At 41.8% G+C, this 20,839-nt stretch overlaps 1 protein-coding gene across 1 annotated transcript; it reads left to right on the plus strand.

Moving 5' to 3' along the window:
* The first annotated feature begins 1,134 nt into the window (after positions 1 to 1,134).
* On the plus strand, positions 1,135 to 20,517 carry LOC136633611 (NLR family CARD domain-containing protein 3-like). The gene is made up of 7 exons (XM_066609370.1): positions 1,135 to 1,462; positions 2,590 to 2,676; positions 8,657 to 8,698; positions 11,295 to 13,086; positions 16,012 to 16,098; positions 16,635 to 16,802; positions 20,058 to 20,517. The coding sequence occupies exons 1-7, from the start codon at positions 1,135 to 1,137 to the stop codon at positions 20,371 to 20,373; spliced, it is 2,820 nt and encodes a 939-aa protein (XP_066465467.1). The 3' UTR covers positions 20,374 to 20,517.
* Positions 20,518 to 20,839: the final 322 nt, after the last annotated feature.

The raw sequence follows: 20,839 nt of genomic DNA on the forward strand, positions 1-20,839 counted from the left end.
AATAATTAGTTAAATAATAAAATAAACTCAATTTCAAGACTTTGACCGCAAGATAATCAACTTCAACTCGGTAGAAATCCAACTTTAAGATCGGACTAAGTATAAACATCAAGTAAACGCCCATTCACACAGTAAGCGCCTAACCCCTCCTACTAATAACAATGGCGTGTCAAGCGGAAAATAACAAGAAATGCATGTTCAAGAATAGTCGTTCAAGACCCTCGGCGACAGTAAAGCGAAGCCCCTTAAAAGAAGTTGTCGTTTTGCTGCAAAACTCGGCATGCAGTTACATCTCAGGCAGATATGAAAATGATTTGAGTTGTGCTGTGACTAGATGAGCGGTCTTGCAAACCCGTTTACGGTTAGTTTTACTCGCTATGGCAATGAGTCTATCTGTCCAACTATTTTTTCTTAAAGATTGTTAGTGCTACTTTGCTGCCTTCTTGTTGTAGTAGCACATACCGTAATACCAATCATGTTATTTTTTTATTCATATAAGAATTGGGAAAAGGGGGGTTTGAACTTTAATATTTAAAAAAAAGATGTTATAAAATTTATTTTAGCTTTTTTTAAAGTCCCCATACAGGATTGGAACTTTCAATCACTTGATTGCTTCACTAGGCTACCATGTGAACCCATCGGTACCCCGAGGGGCCGATGGGGTGCAAAGGGTCTCCCTCCTCCAGCTGGCTGCTTAGACAGACTGTCAACTTCGACAACAGAATATATACTGTTAATAGCCGCAAAAAGACCTAGCTGTTGCAGGCAGGTATTAGCTGTCAGAAACGACTGGCACCTAGCAGGTATGGACCAAAATCATCTGTGAAAGCGTATGGGAGCTTTAAAAAACTGCAGTGAACATGGATGTTACATGTATGTGTAGCATTTTGGTACATTACATTACCATGGAAGAACATAAGGGAGTATGGCTAAGGCTACATGGTGACTCTGGCTGCAAAGGGGATTGCATGACCAAAAATTGCAGTGAAGCACTGCGACACTGCACTGCCATTAAACTCAATGCAGTTGCTGTGCAGTCTTAGCCTACAGGGAGTCATAAAACTATAGATGGTCATATCCTTTTCCATATTTGTCCAGCTGATCTTATCTATTCATCTTCTCTTGCGGTTCTAGATGTCAATGAACAACACAAATTGTCTCTCTCAACTCCAACCTTGTAAACCATCATTGGTAAAGTGGCTGGAGAAGAATCCAACTGTACTGCTGAGATGGCTTTACGATGCCGGGGCCTTATCCCAGGAGAGCTATTTTAGCTTGCTGGAGAGTAGACCGGAGAGCAACCAGGTCATCTCTCTTCTGGAAGTCATGCTGAAGAATGAGAGCAGCTGTAGGACGTTTCTCCATGTTCTCCAGCAGGTCCAAGAATATTACTGTCCAGAGCTCAGTGTCTGGCTAAGAAACACATTTCCTAATTACTACAAGCAGCCGACTAATGCCATTGGTAAGTTTATATCCATATGACAATGCAGTCAACCTTTTCTCCATCTCTTATTACACAATGAGGAGAACTTTTTACAAGGGAACTAGTCATTAGTTTTGCTAAATTTTAACCTGTACTCTACACTAGTGGACCCATTTGGGCCACTAAATGGTCTGCAAAAATGTCCAAGATAGGAAAAGAGCTTACAACACATGCCCCTCTCTTCAACAGAACCCCCTCAGATGATTAACAAAGATAAAAGGGATTAGGAGCCAAAACTGCCCTGTTTTAAAGGTGTCAGGAAGATGGATTCATATCTTCTGGCTCAATGTCTGACACTCATCACGGGTTCATGCTAAAAGGGAATTCCACCTAAATGTCTCTTCTGGGGGTCCCAGTTTAGCCCCGAGAAGCAAGACCGCACTGTCATTATTTTTAGCCCTGCACACCAATTTGGGGTGCTAAGAGATGGACACAGATCTTGGAGGGAAATGAAGATATAATATAAGAAGCATGTGCGAGGGGGCATTGATTCTTTGAGGGCTTAAATAGTCGAATATGACAGACATTAGAAAACTTGTTTTATAATTGGCACATCAGCAGCATGCAGAAGTTGGCAGGGAGGTAGCTCAAGTGGCTGCGCCAATTCTGATTTTGTCACGGTGGTTGCTACTCTGCCCAGAAATGGTGGCTCGTCCAGCTGGTGGATTGCAATAGGGCCCTTGTTGAGGCAATCTGTAGTTAGTGTAAGTTCAGTGTGACGCCAGTGCCTTTTAAATGAATGCATAGTGGTGCAGAAATAAACAGACAAGTCCAGAACAATGTCAGTAAAACCAAAGGCACACAGTTTACTGTCAGTTTGCAGTTAGTCTATAACAAAAGCTTCAACACCTTTCGGAGCAGAATAATAGCCATAAAAGAACTCCTTAAACTCCCTCTCCCGGAGAATGGGAATAGACTTCCAGGCTAGGTTAGGCAGGGTGCTCAGCTGAGAGGTTGTTTACTATGCCCACTATCTCAAGAGTAATAGGGCATCAGAATAATATTGTCATCTTCAGGGACTAAGTGACTTTGAATGACTAAGCATTAAAAAAAAATCTGATCTTCAAAAGAAATGAGGTCTCTCATCTGAATCTCTGTCATTACAGATCTTGAAAAACCGCAGAAAGAGACACCCTGGTCTAGGTTTAAAAGTAAAGTCAAACGTGGAAAACAGTACAACCTGGAGAAAGGAGGCAAGTCACTGCTTATCTGTATATTGCACACTGATGACTAAAAGGTTATATACACACTAGGGAAATTTACTAAACTAAATCTGCCCAAACTCCAGGTCAATCTGCTTCCCAAATACTGGAGTACGAGTCCTGCACCACACCTAAGTGTTTTAGCTACTTTTTGTGCCCCGACGAATGAGCACCTCCAATGACAAGCAGGGAAGAAGTGTGGCTTTTCAGGAAGAGTCGTGGCTTGAAATATGACTATATGTGCCAAAATTTTGTGCAGCCAAAAAACCAAAAACACATTGCCATTGGCTGCAAATTCTCCAGAGTGAGACATATAAGCTTATGGTAGGAGTGCACACACGTTACTCTGAAAATAATCAGATCACGCAGCAATCTTTGGAGGGCAACAGTGCTGGATTATGGCAGCAGGTGAGTATAAAAAATACATCACCCGGCTCCCTGTCACGTTTCCGAACAGCACCATAACTTAGTTTACGCTGCTGTGGGGACATGACAGGTTCCCTTGAACATTTGAATAAAGATGCAAGTTTCTTACCACATGATCAAAAGACGTGAGCCCATCCACCACGTCCAGGTGACCATGCTTACAGTCGGGTCTTAACACTAAGTTCTCCTTCACACGGGCATTTTTTTCAGCGCTTAACTTTGCGTTTTTAGTTGGGTGAAAAGAGTGTCGTACAGTGGTGATAGCCATTGCTCCACAAATGCAATAAAAAACTCAAGGTCTGCACATCCAACCCAACATTAAATGCATAGATGCACGTAAACCATGGCTTCAACAATACAGGACAAGCAGTAACATGTGGCAAGAGCACTCATGTACATTTAAACATATAGTCAAGGTCTGTAAACCTTACAGTGCTTCCTCTGTAGCACCTGAGACTTTTGGTGCCCCCTCTGTGGCACCTGAAACCTTTGGTGCCTGCTGTGTGTCTCACCCTCCACTTTTCCCAAAAGTCTGGGCAGCTGGGCTTAGTACTGAGGCTTACTCCTCCCCCTCTCTCCTGCTCTCAGTATAGCACTGCTGGAGACAGGGGGAGGAGTTGGCCTCTGCACTGAGCCAAGCAGCATCGGGATTTGTGCTGCTGACCAGACTTTTAGGGAAGGGGTAGGTGTGTCAGCAGTGGGACAGAAGCCCTGCGCCCCCCGTCCCATAGCCAATGTAGCAGTTGCATTGTCTGCCTACATTGGCAGCATGGCACGGTCAGCAGATTAAAAGTTGCATAGTTTTTCCGTATAGTTTGTCTTCGTGTGGTTGATATTAAATTGGCAAAATCACAAGATCTATTATCAGAAATATGTGTGATGTATCTTAGAAAGTAATTAAGTGATAATTCAAAGGTCTCATCGTTGTGGAAGGTTCTGAGAAGCCGCCCATCTATCACCCAGTGAGCCCCGTTTCTATATTCAGCTGACGTAAGACCTCTTTATCGCATATGTGTTATCCTGCAAGTAAATATGTGCTGGGTAATAAATATGTGCTGAGAGATGCGAGTGCTATCTGCATCAGGAGTTAAAGGTGTATTCCGGTTTAAGCAAATAGTTGCGTCCTTTGTATAACAAAAAGTTCTACCATTTTTCAGGGTGACTTCAGTATTACTTCCCTTATTATGCTGTATGGCAGACTTCAGGTTTCTTTTTATACAAGAGTATTTAACATTGCATACATTACTTTCTCAAATAAATGGTATTTTTCATATAATGAACAATTGCACAATTTTCCAATAGATACATATTGCATATAAATATATATGGGGTGGACAGAAGTATGGAAACGCCATACAAAATATACAGGATGCTAATCCTTAGTACTGAGCTGCCCTTTTTACCCCTCCTGGCTGAGAGTTTTTCTGCCAAATTTGTGTTTACTTCACCTCTTGCCCTACTCTGGGTGGTTTTGGAGGGCCAGCTGGTAACAGCAACTGAGTGGCTCAAACTCCTGACCAATGGAACCTGATTACTCAGGCAGATGTTCACTTCTCCCCGGCAGCATCTGTGTCAAATTATTTTTAATTAAAGTCGGTCTCTACATGTCTTATTGAAATATGATTTATAATCCCATGTAACTTAAAGCATATATAGTGGCAGAGAGTGTTAGGCCTCATGTCCACGGGGAAATTCAGGCCGCACGGATTCCTCGTGCAGGATCCCGCAGCAAGTCCCTCCTGGCCCGCAGACATGAGGCCAAGAAATAGATTATACTTACCTGTCCGTACGCTGCGGGTCTCTTCTCCGTCGTGGACGGATCTTGTTTCTGCTGCCCGGCAGATGTGCTCGCGCGCATGCGCCATGCCTACTTTTTTTTTTTTAAACCCTTGCTTTCCTGCGGTTCCGCGGCCCGGACGTAGTCACAGCTGCGTCCGTACCGCGGATCCGGAGAACTTTTGTATTGGCTTCAATGGAAGCCACGGGAGCCATCTGTGCAGGAAAACCGCACAAAAATGGAGCATGCTATGATTATTTTCATGCGTGTGTGCTCCGCATGTCGAGGGGAAAAGGACATCCGCATGTATTTAATTACCTGTGGGTGCCCAATGATTCCCTATGGGCATGCATCGCACACACAGGAGACCCGCGTGTTTTTTTAAAATTCTAATTATGCCATGTACATGAGGCCTGGCCTTAAGGCAGCAGAAATGGGGTCCTAAGCTCTTGCTCACGACCTGAAGGTTGCGGGTTCAATCCCCGTGTAGTTTAGGTAGCCGGTTCAAGGTTCACTCAGCTTCCATCCTTCCGAGGTTGGTAAAATGAGTACCCAGCTTGCTGGGGGAGTAAAAAGATGACTGGGGAATGCAATGGCAAACCAGCCCACAAAAACGGTCTTCCTAGAAAAGGAGACAGTCATGACTCAGTGCTTGTAACAGAGGACTTTACCTTAGGGCTTATTGAGACGACTGTATATCAGCTGGATATTCACGCCGGCTGATATACGGCGTCCCTCTCTGCGGGGGGAGGAGGCTGGAAGAGCCAGGAGCAGTTCACTGAGCTCCCGCCCCCTCTCCGCCCCTTCGCACTATTTGCAATGGGAGGAGTCTGGATGGGGCAGAGCTAAGTCTCGAAACCTAGCTCCGCCCCACCTTCTCTCATTGCAAATAGTGCAGAGGGGCGGAGAGGAGGCGGAAGCTCAGTGCACTGCTCCTGGCACTTCCATTCTCCTCCCCCCTGCAGAGAGGGATGCCATATATCGGCCGGCGTAAATACCCGGCTGATATATGGTCGTCTGAATAAGCCCTTGCACATATACATATTTTTTTTATTTATTTATCTTTTAATTAAATACTTCAGTTTTCAATATCTCTGCTTGATGTCATTCAATTGGCACCTTTGCTATTTATTCCCAAGGGATACAATTCTGTCCCAGCCATGTGAGGGACACACAGGTGTATAGCTTATTAGAATTGCAGTAAAGTTATCAGAGCTGTATCTTTAACTAGCCTTACACCTATGAGTCTATCACAGTGCTTTCCAAACTGCGGTCCGCAGGACCCCCCAGCAGATCATGATTTGAGGATATCCTATAGAAGGAACACCTGTGGCAACTTCTGGGGCAGTGACAACTACATCACCTGAGCAATACAATGGAAATCCTAAAATCCTGACCTGTTCAAGGGCTTCGAGGACTGAAGTTTGAGAAAGACTGGTTTATCACATGAGGGAGATGGATTTGTATGCCCTGGAAGTAAATAATGAAAGTTTCTACTAACAGCAAGCAGAGATCTTGAAAACAATAAGGAATTGATACAGAAAGTATATTGGAAAATTCTGTATCTTTTCATTATACAAAAAAAAACTTATTAGATAAAAGTGGAACAAATAGAATAAAGAGCCACACGTGTTTTTTTAAATATATTATCTAGGTATTCCCCCAGTATATATAAGTGAGCTAGTGTTATCTTGGTTAATTATTTCTCTGTCTGAAATTTCTCCTCAGATTATGATCTCAATTCCACCCAGCTCAGATTGACTTGGCATTTAGTTTCTAGTCAATTTTTCAATCTGCATAATGCTGTTACATGGATCTACCGCAGAAACTGCTGATAGGGGGACAAAGACACTCATATCAGGGTTACTGATGATGATCATACAGCTCCTGTCGCACAGTTACAATAGAGGAGATCACAGCTCATCATCCTGACTGTAAATTTATGGTCTGTAGCTTATTCATGGGAATATAGAAGGTAATGATAATCTAACCGACCCCCCAGTAGGTGGAAACGGTATAGCCTCAGCTAATGTTGTGCTGATGCATCATGTGATTGATGTGAAACTGAAAGTAAAAAATCTCACTATCAAGATAGGGGGCTGCTGTGCAGTTAAGTAACTGCAATACACAGAGGAGACCTCCAAAGAGTGACAGGCAATTGGTGAGGGGCACAGGGATGAAAAAAACTTGTTTTCGTCGGAGTGACCCTAAATGAAACAGCAAAGCAGGTCCCCACAAGTAATGTCAAAAAGTAGCAACTGCTCTGACTGCAATTTTTGTTTTGCCCAAACAGGTGTCACTTCCATTCCTTTTAGGAACCCTTCACACAGAAAGGAATATTCCCCAACAGCGTTGCAGCATATGCCCTCCTGCGGAATATGCAGCCCCAAAGTCTGCACTGCTAATATGCGGATTTTAGTGTAGAATTGAAAATAGCCGAATCCTACCAGCAATTCCACATCAAAATCTGCAGTTAAGGGTTTATTCACGCGAGCAATATTCTTGCACGAATATGAAATCTATTCTCTTGAATGGATTCAGTCACATGAGGAAAGTTTTTCCTTGAAACATAACTGCACTCAATATGCAGTGATTTTCAGTGTTACCCACTAAGCCCGGCCACAGGCTCACAGGCAGAGATAGATAGGCATCTATGCACAGCAGCCCTGGGAGCCCTCACTAGGCTCTGGCCTGCCATGTTAGCTCATCGGCACCCCGTAACTGCATTATGGGGGGAAGGGAGGAGGCGGTGATGGGGTGTAAAAGGAGGTCCTCCACCTTCTGGCTGACTGTTTAAATGCGAGGTCAGTTTTGACTACAGCATCTATATGATTAACTGCTGGGATTGATCCTAGTTCTGACTGTGGCAGTTGCCAGCGATTGAAGACTCAGTGCAACCAACTTGAAACACCATATATTAACGTGATGCGGTTCGGAAAGGGTTAACAGATGTGTGCCTAAAAAATATTCTACATTTGTCAAATTAAGCTTAATAAAATGACTTAGCCAGGATTGTTATATTTATGGAGCTGAGAGGGGAAGAGGAATATCAACTACTAGATATATTTGGTGCCGCTTACCCATTTGGGCAATTAGAAGACTGGACATGTAAAACCCAACTCGTACAATCCATGTTACCACCAGACATGGGTAAAGGGTTACGGCCCATTTACACAGGACGAGTATCGGGCAACGAGGCCCGACACATGTCTCTGTGTCTCCACGCTCCGAGCTAACAGGACTGGCTTGCACACGGAGTGGCCAGCAGGGGCTGGGGCAGTGCAGGAGATTTCTCTCCTTTTGCTCCTCCGCCCCCTCCATTCACATAACACAGCGTCCGTTCGCTACTGATCGGCGATGAGTGATGAGCTTTATCACTCATCTTTCATGCTGCATAAACGATCAGCAATGAAGCTTATCGTGCAGTTTAAACAGCCGCTGTTCAGTAGCCAACGGCCGCTGTGTTATCTCAACGGAGGGAGCGTGGGGAAGCAAGAGGAGAGAAATCTCCTGCACTGCCCCGCCCCCTGCTGCCACTCTGTGAACCAGCCTGCTCTGCTAGCTCCTGTGCAGGAGCAAGGAGACACAGGGACGAGTGCTGGGCATCGTTTGCCCGATACTCGTCCTGTGTAAATGGCCTTAAGATTAGATCTCTAATCCTATTGGAATCTGGTGCCTAAAATGTAATATCCATGGCCAGCTCAAGTCATGACTTTCGAGATGCTCTTTAGTTGATCTATTAACAGTAACTGTCCCATCTTACTTTAGACCAATCATCCAGTGCGGCGCGTGATCATCAACAGATGCAAGGTATGTTGACTCTTCTTAAACACAGATTGCCTAACCAGATTGTCCTCAGATTTACTTTCACAGATTATGTAATTATTCTACATTATATTAGAAAACGAGTCAATTTTGGTTTAGAGACCCCAGTAGTGAATAGAGAACAGCTCTGGGTCTTTAGAAAATACAGTACAAGGGTATTTCAGCGCCTTTAGATCATCAAGAAAAAGGTGCATAAAGAGCTGTATACACAAAATGATGGAGGACTTTTCATCAGGATTAACTTTCCACTCCACTGTCTGACGTCTAAAGACATTCTGATTGAAGGCTGTACAGTTTCTGATGTTGGAAGACGTCCAGCAGGGTATTCTTACTGTATATTACTGGCTGCTCTGTTGTCGGGGGCCTTTCCAGCATGTCTAATACCACAGTACTGGCTCTAGCCAGTAGATGGCGCCATTGTATAATGGCAGAAAGAGAAAAACCCCTAGGAAACCCTGAATCCAAAATAGGATTGCAAAGGGTTAATTGGCAAATTACATTGTTATGATAGATGTACTGGAGCCATAGGGAACGGCAGCAAATGTTCAAAGATGTTTTAATGATTATTGTAGTGTACATCTCACTAAGGTTGGTCTAATGGTAATGTATATGGCCAGCTTTTGAGTATGCCAATTTTTGCAAGATATAGTCACCGGCTTCAGGGTGTACTGGTTGCTAAGCAGCGGCCATTGCCATCTTTGAGCTGAAACTCTGCAACCCTTTTAAAAAAGGGATGTATACAGCGACTATGCAGACCTATGCGTCTTCATGGTTACAAGAGTCTGACACTAGTTTAGTGAAGCATAACCACTTTTTAGATGGAACACTTTTGGTACTATTGAGAGTTTTCAATCACTGTCATATTTTCTGAGCTTTCCAATGGTGCCACAATGTTTAAAGGAGTTGTCAAATTGTAAACCATTGATAGCCTTTCCTTGGGTTAGGCCATCAATATTAGATCAGCAGAAGTAGGTCACCTGAGATCACTGCTGATGAGCTGTTGTGTGGGCCAGTGCACTCATGCACTGAGACTCTTTCTGCAGGAAGCACACAGCTCTATTCTCACTGCAGTGGCCAGGCTTGGAATTACACCCATTCACTTCAATGGGAACTCTGCCTGTAATACCAAACCTGGCCACTGCAGTGGGAACTGAGTTGTTTGCTTCTAGCAGAAATCAGCTCAGTGCACGGGAACACCATCCCGGGTAACAGCTAAATGATGGGGATCCTATGTGACTAACCTGCATTGATCTACTACTAATGATGTAACCTATCAAAAGTTTAAATTGGACAACCCATTTAAGGATCTCTATAGAAGCCACAGTCACTATGTACTGGCATTTGGTGGTGGTCTGTGCTTACATGGTCCAGTTATCTATTATGTGTCTTTGTGATAGTATGACAGTTGTGCGTGGACTTCTTGTTTAATGTCCTAGTAAGCAAATGAAAAGGGTTTGTCTAAACCAGGTAAACCCCCTTGGGAGCAGCCATTCTAGGTATGGGTTCTAGTACATTCCCTTGTTGATTTAAGTAAATGTCTGCTAATGATACCAATGTTTTAGATACATATTGAGTTATTTATGTCTAGGCTTAATTATAATGACAGTCCTGAAACCAGCAAAATTTTGAATTACTATTATTTTATCAGAGACCAGTGCATTGTGGGAAGTCAGATGACAGTTATGCAGTTCAGCTATCTGATCTGACCGTTTGTGGAGTTAAAGGGGTTGTCCCGAGGCAGCAAGTGGGTCTATACACTTCTGCATGGCCATAATAATGCACTTTGCAATGTACATTGTGCATTAATTATGAGCCATGCAGAAGTTATAAAAAGTTTTATACTTACCTGCTCCGTTGCTGGCGTCCTCGTCTCCATGGTGCCGACTAATTTTCGCCCTCCGATGGCCAAATTAGCCGCGCTTGCGCAGTCCGGGTCTTCTTCTTTTCTGAATGGGGCTCCGTGTAGCTCCGCCCCGTCACGTGCCGATTCCAGCCAATCAGGAGGCTGGAATCGGCAATGGACCGCACAGAAGCCCTGCGGTCCATGAAGACAGAGGATCCCGGCGGCCATCTTCAGCAGGTGAGTATGAAGATGCCGGACCGCCGGGATTCAGGTAAGCGCTGTGCGGGTGGTTTTTTTAACCCCTGCATCGGGGTTGTCTCGCGCCGAATGGGGGGGGGGGGGGGGGGTTTAAAAAAAAAAAAAACCCGTTTCGGCGCGGGACAACCCCTTTAACTTGCTGTCTGTTTCCAATGGCAACCTGTTGTATGTTTAAAATAATCTGGAGATAACTGGGTGAACTAACTTATAACTTTTATATCCACTAGTTTGTTACTCGTGACTCACTTACTTCTGTACTGGTCAAGTCATGTTTAAATAGATTGGCCAAAGTTATAGAAACATGGTTGCTTTCTTTCTAAAACAGTGCCACACCTGTAAACAGGTTGTATATGGTATTGCAATTCATCTCAATGGAGATGAGCTGCAATATCAGACACAACCTATGGACTGGTATAGTGCTATTTTTGGAAGAAAGCAACCATGTTTTTCTAATCCTGGACAAATTCTCACTTTTTTCAGATACTTTGAAAAATCACAAGCAGTCCCAACTGAAACAAAATGTCAAGATCCAAGGAAAACTGGATACTTCTCATTCCTGGTGTGAGATGCTGGAAATCCGATATACTGAACTTTTTATCACAGATGAATATCCAGCAGGGTTACAAGGACAGCATGAGTATCTTGGCCTGGCCAATCGACGAGCCCGCATCTATGAGCACAACAAGCATCAGAAAATCAAACTCAATGATATCTTCACCCGTATAGAACCAAGTTCTCAGGAACCAAAGATTGTGTTGATGACCGGAATAGCTGGAATTGGGAAGACCTATACAATGCAAAGAATTATGCATGAATGGGCCATTGGGAAAGCCTTCACGAATATCTCATGTGCTGTTAGTTTTGCTTTCCGAGAGTTAAATCTATTGGATGTTCCCATTAGCCTTGTAGAGCTCATAAAACAGAAGCATGCTCACTTGCAGAATATAGCGGAAGCTTTAGACCGCAGTCCAGAGAGGTTGCTGGTGCTACTAGATGGTTTGGATGAATTCAAACACCCTTTAAATCGACAAACCAAGGTGCACAGCTGCAAGGATCCAGCGCCAATAAGGGATTTGGTTTCCAGTCTTTTGAATGGGTCTTTGTTACAAGGGGCATATATTGTGGTGAGCAGCAGACCCAGACCATCGCTTCCTCTTGATACTTTTGACCGTAAAGTGATCATCCTTGGCTTTGAAGAAAGCCAAGTCAAAGAATTCTGTTCCAGGTTCTTCAGGCAAAAGACTATATCTGAAGAAGTGTTTCATTATATTATAAGCAATGATACTTTGTCAGGCTTATCCTTCATCCCACTGTACTGTTTTATCATTTGTACAGCTTTAGGTCCCTTTTTCCAAGACAAACCAGACGATCCATGCCTCAATAAGCCACCAAAAACAATGACTGAGGTCTACAGGTGTTATCTGTGCACAATTATGCATCTCAGAGACAATTCTCCAAAGATTGCTAGTAAAGAACCAATTGTCCTATGCAATCCAGCTGTTCTATCCAGCATGAAAGACAGTCTATGTCAACTTGGGAAAATAGCTTACTTCTCTTTGCTGGAAAGCAAAATCCTATTCACTTCTGATGACCTACGAAGATTTGGATTGGACCCTACTCAACTACCAGACAGCTTCATACACCAAATCTTTGTCAATGTTGATGGGCAAAGTAGCACAGAGATGTTTGCTTTCTTCCATATGACTGTTCAGGAATTCTTTGCAGCCCTCTATTGTGTTGTTTCTCTAAGTTCTTCTGCAGAGGAGCTACTACAATGCCTCGACCTTTGGTGTTTTGGGATTTCTCCTAAAGAGCCAGTCCAAAGTGAGCTCCTATCCACCACTATTGAACTTATGAATGCAGGGCAATGGGAAAATCTACAAATGTTCTCCCGCTTTGTCATGGGCATTATCTCGTTAAGGATAGAAGGAAAACTATGTGGTTTAGTGGACTCTCTAAGCCTTGATATTCTGGTTCCTGTAAGCAATTGGTTTAAAGGAAAAATTGCATACGAAGTGAATCAGAGGCTCCTCAACCTTCTCCACTGTTTGAGGGAACTGAGGCAAGAAGAGGTGGTGAAAGTTGTAGCACATGAAATTGATGAGGTTGACCTGTTCAAGGTGATCCTGAACCCTGCAGACTGTGCTACTCTAAGCTACATCTTACAGCACTCTACTTGTAGACTGAAGACTCTAAACCTTGGCTACACAAACATTGGAATTAAAGGACTACGACAACTGCAGCCACTTCTCCATCGATGCCAAACGTTATAGTGAGTATTGAATATGTGTCCATTTTTCTCTACTTAGTATCAGGAAAAATGCTACACAAAAACTAATATTCCAATACACTGACACTTGCTGTTGATATCAGCGGCTATCTGCCTTAAGACTAACCAAATGAACATAGTATATATAGGGGAGTGTATATAACCACAGATAGCTACAGTACTTGCTTGCGATATACCGAGAAATTAAGGTAAAGGACAAACTCATATTTCATGGACACTCACCGTTGTCATATAGATGGCTGGCCATGGTTGTCCTCAGGAGAGAAAGGTTATATCCACATATTATGTTTTTCTGTAAAGGTTGTGAGTAGTCTGATCCAGATTCAGATGAAGTCTATGGTAACTTCGCAGCATGTAGCCCCATCCAGTAGCTACACCTGTCTAAATGGGAAAGTATTCCAGTAAGCAGATGATGTTACCACACATTCAGAAAGCAGAATGAACAAAATCCCCACCGACGTCTCTCAGACATCAAATTTTCCTTCCTCAGGGATCATCCATTAATTTTTCCAATAGGTAACATCAAAAGCTGTAGTATTCAAATAGGGAAGATAGAATAATGCCTCTGCAGCGCCACCTGTTGGATGGCAGCATTCCTTCAAATCAATGTACAACCCTTTATACAGATCTTAACAAAGATTTTGAATTGAAAAAAGGCAAACACAATTCTGGGATGTATTAAGACAAGCACAGAGTCTAGATCACGTAAGGTCATTATCCCCCTCTACTCTTCCTAAGTCAGACCTCATCTGAAATATTGGGTCCAGTTCTGGGCACCCCACTTTAAAAAAGACAGACAAACTGGAGCAAGTTCAGAGAAGAGTTACCAGGATGGTGAGCAGTCTGCAAATCATGTCCTATGAGGAACGGTTAAAGGATCTGGGAATGTTTAGCTTGCAAAAAATAAGGCTGAGAGGAGACTTAGTAGCTGTCTACAAATATCTGAAGGGCTGTCACAGTGCAGAGGGATCAGCCCTATTCTCATTTGTACAAGGAAAGACTAGAAGCAATGGGATGAAACTGAAAGGGAGGAAACACAGATTAGATATTAGAAAAAACTTTCTGACTATCAGGTGATCAATGAGTGGAACAGGTTACCACGGGAGGAGGTGAGTTCTCCTTCAATGGAAGTGTTCAAACAAAGGCTGCACAGACATCTGTCTGGGATGATTTAGTAAATCCTGCATTGAGCAGGGGGTTGGACCCAATGACCCTGGAGGTCCCTTCCAACTCTACCATTCTATGATTCTATGAAATTGGGTCTTTGTTAAGACCTGTATAAAGGGTTGATTTGAAGGAATGCTACCATCCAATAGGTGGCGCTGCAGAGGCATTGTTCCATCTTCATTATTTGCATATTACCCAGAGGATCATGCATGGCCTTATAAGTCTCCTCATCCACCTTCTAGGTGCTTTCCTCAAGGAGAGACAATACCCCTCCCGAAGCTGTAGTATTGTGATAGAAATATGACACCTCCGCATGACTAACGGTCCGCTTGTCTTCTGCATCCAGCTGTTCTCTGCTCGGAGCGCCCGACTGTTATACAGCCGAGCGCTCCGAGCGGGATATGAAGAACACAGCTGGACAGCTGTGTTCTTCATACCCAGTCTGTGTTCAGGGAGATGGATACAGCCGAAACAATAGTATCAGCTGTATCCCGCTGTGAATTCTTGATAAGGCTCATCGTTTTCATTCAGCACGCTGAAAGACAACGATGAGCGACGGCTTAATGAAAACTGCACGATGTCAGTGCAGTTAGACACAATGATTATCGCTCAAAAGACGGCTTTTGAGCGAATTTTGAGCAATAATCTTTGTGTCTAAATGGGCCTTAAAGGGGTTGTCCCGCGAAAGCAAGTGGGTCTATACACTTCTGTATGGCCATATTAATGCACTTTGTAATGTACATTGTGCATTAATTATGAGCCATACAGAAGTTATCAGAAGTTATTCACTTACCTGTTCCGTTGCTAGCGTCCTCGTCTCCATGGTGCCGTCTAATTTTCAGCGTCTAATCGCCAGATTAGACGCGCTTGCGCAGTCCGGTCTTCTTGTTTTCTGAATGGGGCCGCTCGTGCCGGAGAGCGGCTCCCTGTAGCTCCACCCCGTCACGTGCCGATTCCAGCCAATCAGGAGGCTGGAATCGGCAATGGACCGCACAGAAGCCCTGCGGTCCACCGAGGGAGAAGATCCCGGCGGCCATCTTCAGCAGGTAAGTAAGAAGTCACCGGAGCGCGGGGATTCAGGTAAGCGCTGTGCGGTTTTTATTTTTAACCCCTGCATCGGGGTTGTCTCGCGCCGAACAGGGGGGCTGTTGGAAAAAAAAAAACCCGTTTCGGCGCGGGACAACCCCTTTAAGAGTGGCCATACACATTAGGCGTATATTGGCCACACCTGCTAATTCAGTGGGGCTTCCCAACTCTCTCCAAATAGCAGATGTTGGAGAAGATAACGATCGGACAGATGAATCTCAACTTGCCCCCTCCCTTTGTTCTTGGGGAAATAAGCCTCCTTTCTCCCCTCTCTACACTAAGAGCACACTCAGCCAAAATAAAACTATGGACAAAGTACATTTATCAAATTTTTAATTACATAATTATCAAAATAATTTAAAAAATTGTATCTTACCCTCTCTGACATTAGCATTTTGCAACAGCTGACAGGAGAAGTTTGGGAAGGTAAATGACAACTGCTGTAAGCGATATAACTACTATAATACTGCCCCTTATCGACCAGAGTATAACTACTATATTACTGCCCACTATATGAAAGAATATACAGTAGCTCCTGTAATACTGACTGCAATTGGTGTGTATGCACTCATTCCACAGTACGGGGTTGTGTCTACATTTTGTCATATAATATCATTACTATTAAACACCATTAAAGTTTTCCTTTGTTTTCAGCCTGCGCTATAACTCTTTGGGCAAAGAGGCGGCATCAATAGAGGCGGATGTGCTCAGATCTCCAACGTGTCAAGTGAAAAGTCTCCTGTGAGTATTCATTACTGTAACATGTAGACCTAGATCTACCCCAGCTACTATGGCAGGAAGTGACCAGTTCACTTATGTGATAATGGTGGTGGGGACAGTTGTATATGCGACAGGAGTAAGTATAATGTTATAGGGTTTATAAAATATTCTTCTGCATAGCAGCTTCATATAAAATTAAAACAGCTTCCTGAATTGGTCCATTAGAGCAGTTTTATCGAGCTCGGCGCTGCAGGCAGCAGTCTTACTCAGGCGCCCTGGGGGGGCAGATACTCCATCTGTACGCTACACACAGAAATGTATGCCGGCTCACAGCTGGAGTAAATTTCCACTATAATTTTCTTCAATTTGCAGCGTAAATTATAGTAAATCTGCCGGGACATGGTAGATAAGCTCTGCTCACCTTTTATGTGGTCTAGATGGCAGAACATTGAAAATAGTCAAAAATGTTTTAGTAAAATTTGCATCTACTTCATACCAAAAAAACTGGCGAATTAATGATTACTTCCATTGTGTTAAATGGTTACATCTCGCTTCAGCATGTGTGGCAACAGCATTGGTTCAGAAGGCATTCAATGTCTTTGGGAAGCATTAAGATATAACAAGACTCTGGAAGAACTATATGTGGACATCAATGAGATCACTGACAATGGTTTGAACAATTTAATCCCCTGCCTCAAAAACAACAAGACTCTACGACTGTTAACGTAAGTAAAACTGTATACAAGAATATAACAATCATAAGAATGCCCCTAGGGACAATCATATAAAAACCATAATCAATCCTCTATGCTATAATACTGCCCACTGTGTACAAGAATATAACTACTGTAATACTGCCCCCCTATGTACAAGAATATAACTACTGTAATACTGCCCCCCTATGTACAAGAATATAACTACTGTAATACTGCCCCCCTATGTAACTGTAATATTGCCCCCATATGTACAAGAATATAACTACTATAATACTGCCCATATGTACAATAATATAACTACTATAATACTGCCCCCCTGTGTACAAGAATATACCTACTATAATACTGACCCCTATGTACAAGAATATAACTACTATAATACTGCCCCCTATATACAAGAATATAACTACTGTAATACTGCCCCTATGTACAATAATATAACTAGTGTAATACTGCCTCCTATGTACAAGAATATAACTACTATAATACTGCCCCTGTGTACAAGAATATAACTACTATAATACTGCTCCCTATGTACAATAATATAACTACTGTAATACTGCCTCCTATGTACAATAATATAACTACTATAATACTGCCTGCTATGTACAAGAATATTACTACGATAATACTGCCTATGTACAAGAATATAACTACTATAATACTGCCCCCTATGTACAAGAATATAACTACTATGGTACTGTCTACTATGTACAAGAATATAACTACTATAATACTGACCCCTATGTACAAGAATATAACTACTATAATACTGCCCCCTATGTACAAGAATACACCTGCTATAACACTGCCTCCTATGTACAAGAATATAACTACTATAATACTGCCTCCTATGTACAAGAATATAACTACTATAATACTGCCTCCTATGTACAAGAATATAACTACTATAATACTGCTCCCTATGTACAATAATATAACTACTGTAATACTGCCTCCTATGTACAAGAATATAATTACTCTAATACTGCCTCCTATGTACAATAATATAACTACTATAATACTGCCTGCTATGTACAAGAATATTACTACGATAATACTGCCTATGTCCAAGAATATAACTACTATAATACTGCCCCCTATGTACAAGAATATAACTACTATAGTACTGTCTACTATGTACAAGAATATAACTACTATAATACTGCTCCTATGTACAAGAATATAACTACTATAATACTGCCCCCTATGTACAAGAATACACCTGCTATAACACTGCCTCCTATGTACAAGAATATAATTACTATAATACTGCTCCTATGACCAAGAATATAACTACTATAATACTGCCTCCTATATACCAGAATATAACTACTATAATACTGCCTCCCATGTACAAGAATATAACTACTATAATACTGCCTCCTATGTACAAGAATATAACTACTATAATACTGCCTCCTATGTACAAGAATATAACTACTATAATACTGCTCCCTATGTACAAGAATATAACTACTATACTACTGCCCCCTATGTACAAGAATATAACTACTATAATACTGCTCCCTATGTACAAGAAAATAACTACTATAATACTGCTTTCTATGTACAAGAATATAACTACTATAATACTGCTCCCTATGTACAATAATATAACTACTGTAATACTGCCTCCTATGTACAAGAATATAACTACTATAATACTGCCCCCTATGTACAAGAATATAACTACTATGGTACTGTCTACTATGTACAAGAATATAACTACTATAATACTGACCCCTATGTACAAGAATATAACTACTATAATACTGCCCCCTATGTACAAGAATACACCTGCTATAACACTGCCTCCTATGTACAAGAATATAACTACTATAATACTGCCTCCTATGTACAAGAATATAACTACTATAATACTGCTCCCTATGTACAATAATATAACTACTGTAATACTGCCTCCTATGTACAAGAATATAATTACTCTAATACTGCCTCCTATGTACAATAATATAACTACTATAATACTGCTATGTACAAGAATATTACTACGATAATACTGCCTATGTACAAGAATATAACTACTATAATACTGCCCCCTATGTACAAGAATATAACTACTATAGTACTGTCTACTATGTACAAGAATATAACTACTATAATACTGCTCCTATGTACAAGAATATAACTACTATAATACTGCCCCCTATGTACAAGAATACACCTGCTATAACACTGCCTCCTATGTACAAGAATATAATTACTATAATACTGCTCCTATGACCAAGAATATAACTACTATAATACTGCCTCCTATATACCAGAATATAACTACTATAATACTGCCTCCCATGTACAAGAATATAACTACTATAATACTGCCTCCTATGTACAAGAATATAACTACTATAATACTGCCTCCTATGTACAAGAATATAACTACTATAATACTGCTCCCTATGTACAAGAATATAACTACTATACTACTGCCCCCTATGTACAAGAATATAACTACTATAATACTGCTCCCTATGTACAAGAATATAACTACTATAATACTGCTTTCTATGTACAAGAATATAACTACTATAATACTACCTCCTATGTACAAGAATATAACTACTATAATACTGCTCCCTATGTACAAGAATATAACTACTATAATACTGCCTTCTATGTACAAGAATATAACTACTATAATACTGCCCCCCATGTACAAGAATATAACTACTATAATACTGCCTCCAATATACAAGAATATAACTACTATAATAGTGCCCCCTATGTACAAGAATATAACTACTATAATACTGCCCCTATGTACAAGAATATAACTACTATAATAGTGCCCCCTATGTACAAGAATATAACTACTATAATACTGCCCCTATGTACAAGAATATAACTACTATAATACTGTCCTCTATGTACAAGAATATAACTACTATAATACTGCTCCTATGTACAAGAATATAACTACTATAATACTGTCTCTTATGTACAAGAGTATAACTACTATAATACTGCCCCCTATGTACAAGAATATAACTACTATAATACTGCTTCCTATGTACAAGAATATAACTACTATAATACTGCTCCCTATGTACAAGAATATAACTACTAGAATACTGCCCCCTATGTACAAGAATATAACTACTATAATACTGCCCCCTATGTACAAGAATATAACTACTATAATACTGCTCCCTATGTACAAGAATAGAACTACTATAATACTGCCCCCTATGGACAGAAATATGGATCTGACTAGGTAATTTACTGTTGTTTCCACCTTAGGATTGTAGGTAACAAGCTGAGTGACAGAGGGAAGGATGTTTTGGTAGAGCTCCAGCGACATTTGCCTGGCCTGAAGATTCTCAGTAGCTTCATGGGGGACATGGGGCTCCTGCAGGCATATCTGGACTGGGTGCAGGAACTGAAGGAAAATGCACAGCAAATGGAGTCAGTTAAAAATGTTGATGCTTTGCATAATGTATTGTCAGAGCTCAGGAGGGAAGACCCGAAAGAAAAGCCTCCCGCCCTTAAGCAAAGAGCAGAAGAGCTGGAAAGGGAGATCCTCCTGCTCCTTCAGCCATCTGTAAACAGAAGGTAGCAACTGGAAGCTCTCGATGATCCTAAACAATGCACATTCTGATGAACTGCTGCCCTGTGAAGCGATATGCACATTGTATATACCTCTGTATATAATAGACCAGCCATTCTTACTGCTTGTTGAAAACAGTATTATATGTAATATACCTGCCTGCTAACGTAAAGCGACCCTCCGGTGGTGGACAAACCAAGTTGGCTGCACCATGTCTTGTGCTTGCATTAGTATGCATCATTAGTCTAAGACTCCACAACGGCTGTCACTCATTTTGACGCCGGTTTTATTGCATATTTTTGAGCAGGATTCACCAAGTCATCGAGATGACATTTTCGTAACTTATGGACGAGATTTTCAAAATCTCATGCAATTTGCTGCTACTGCAAATGCCGCAGAATTTCCATGCGGAAGATCGACAAGGCAATGCCACGGCAAATCCACCCCGTGTGGACCCAGCCTAGTAGACTTCTGA

The sequence above is a fragment of the Eleutherodactylus coqui genome, chromosome 6, assembly GCF_035609145.1.
Source record: "Eleutherodactylus coqui strain aEleCoq1 chromosome 6, aEleCoq1.hap1, whole genome shotgun sequence".
Classification (NCBI taxonomy): Eukaryota; Metazoa; Chordata; class Amphibia; order Anura; family Eleutherodactylidae; genus Eleutherodactylus; species Eleutherodactylus coqui.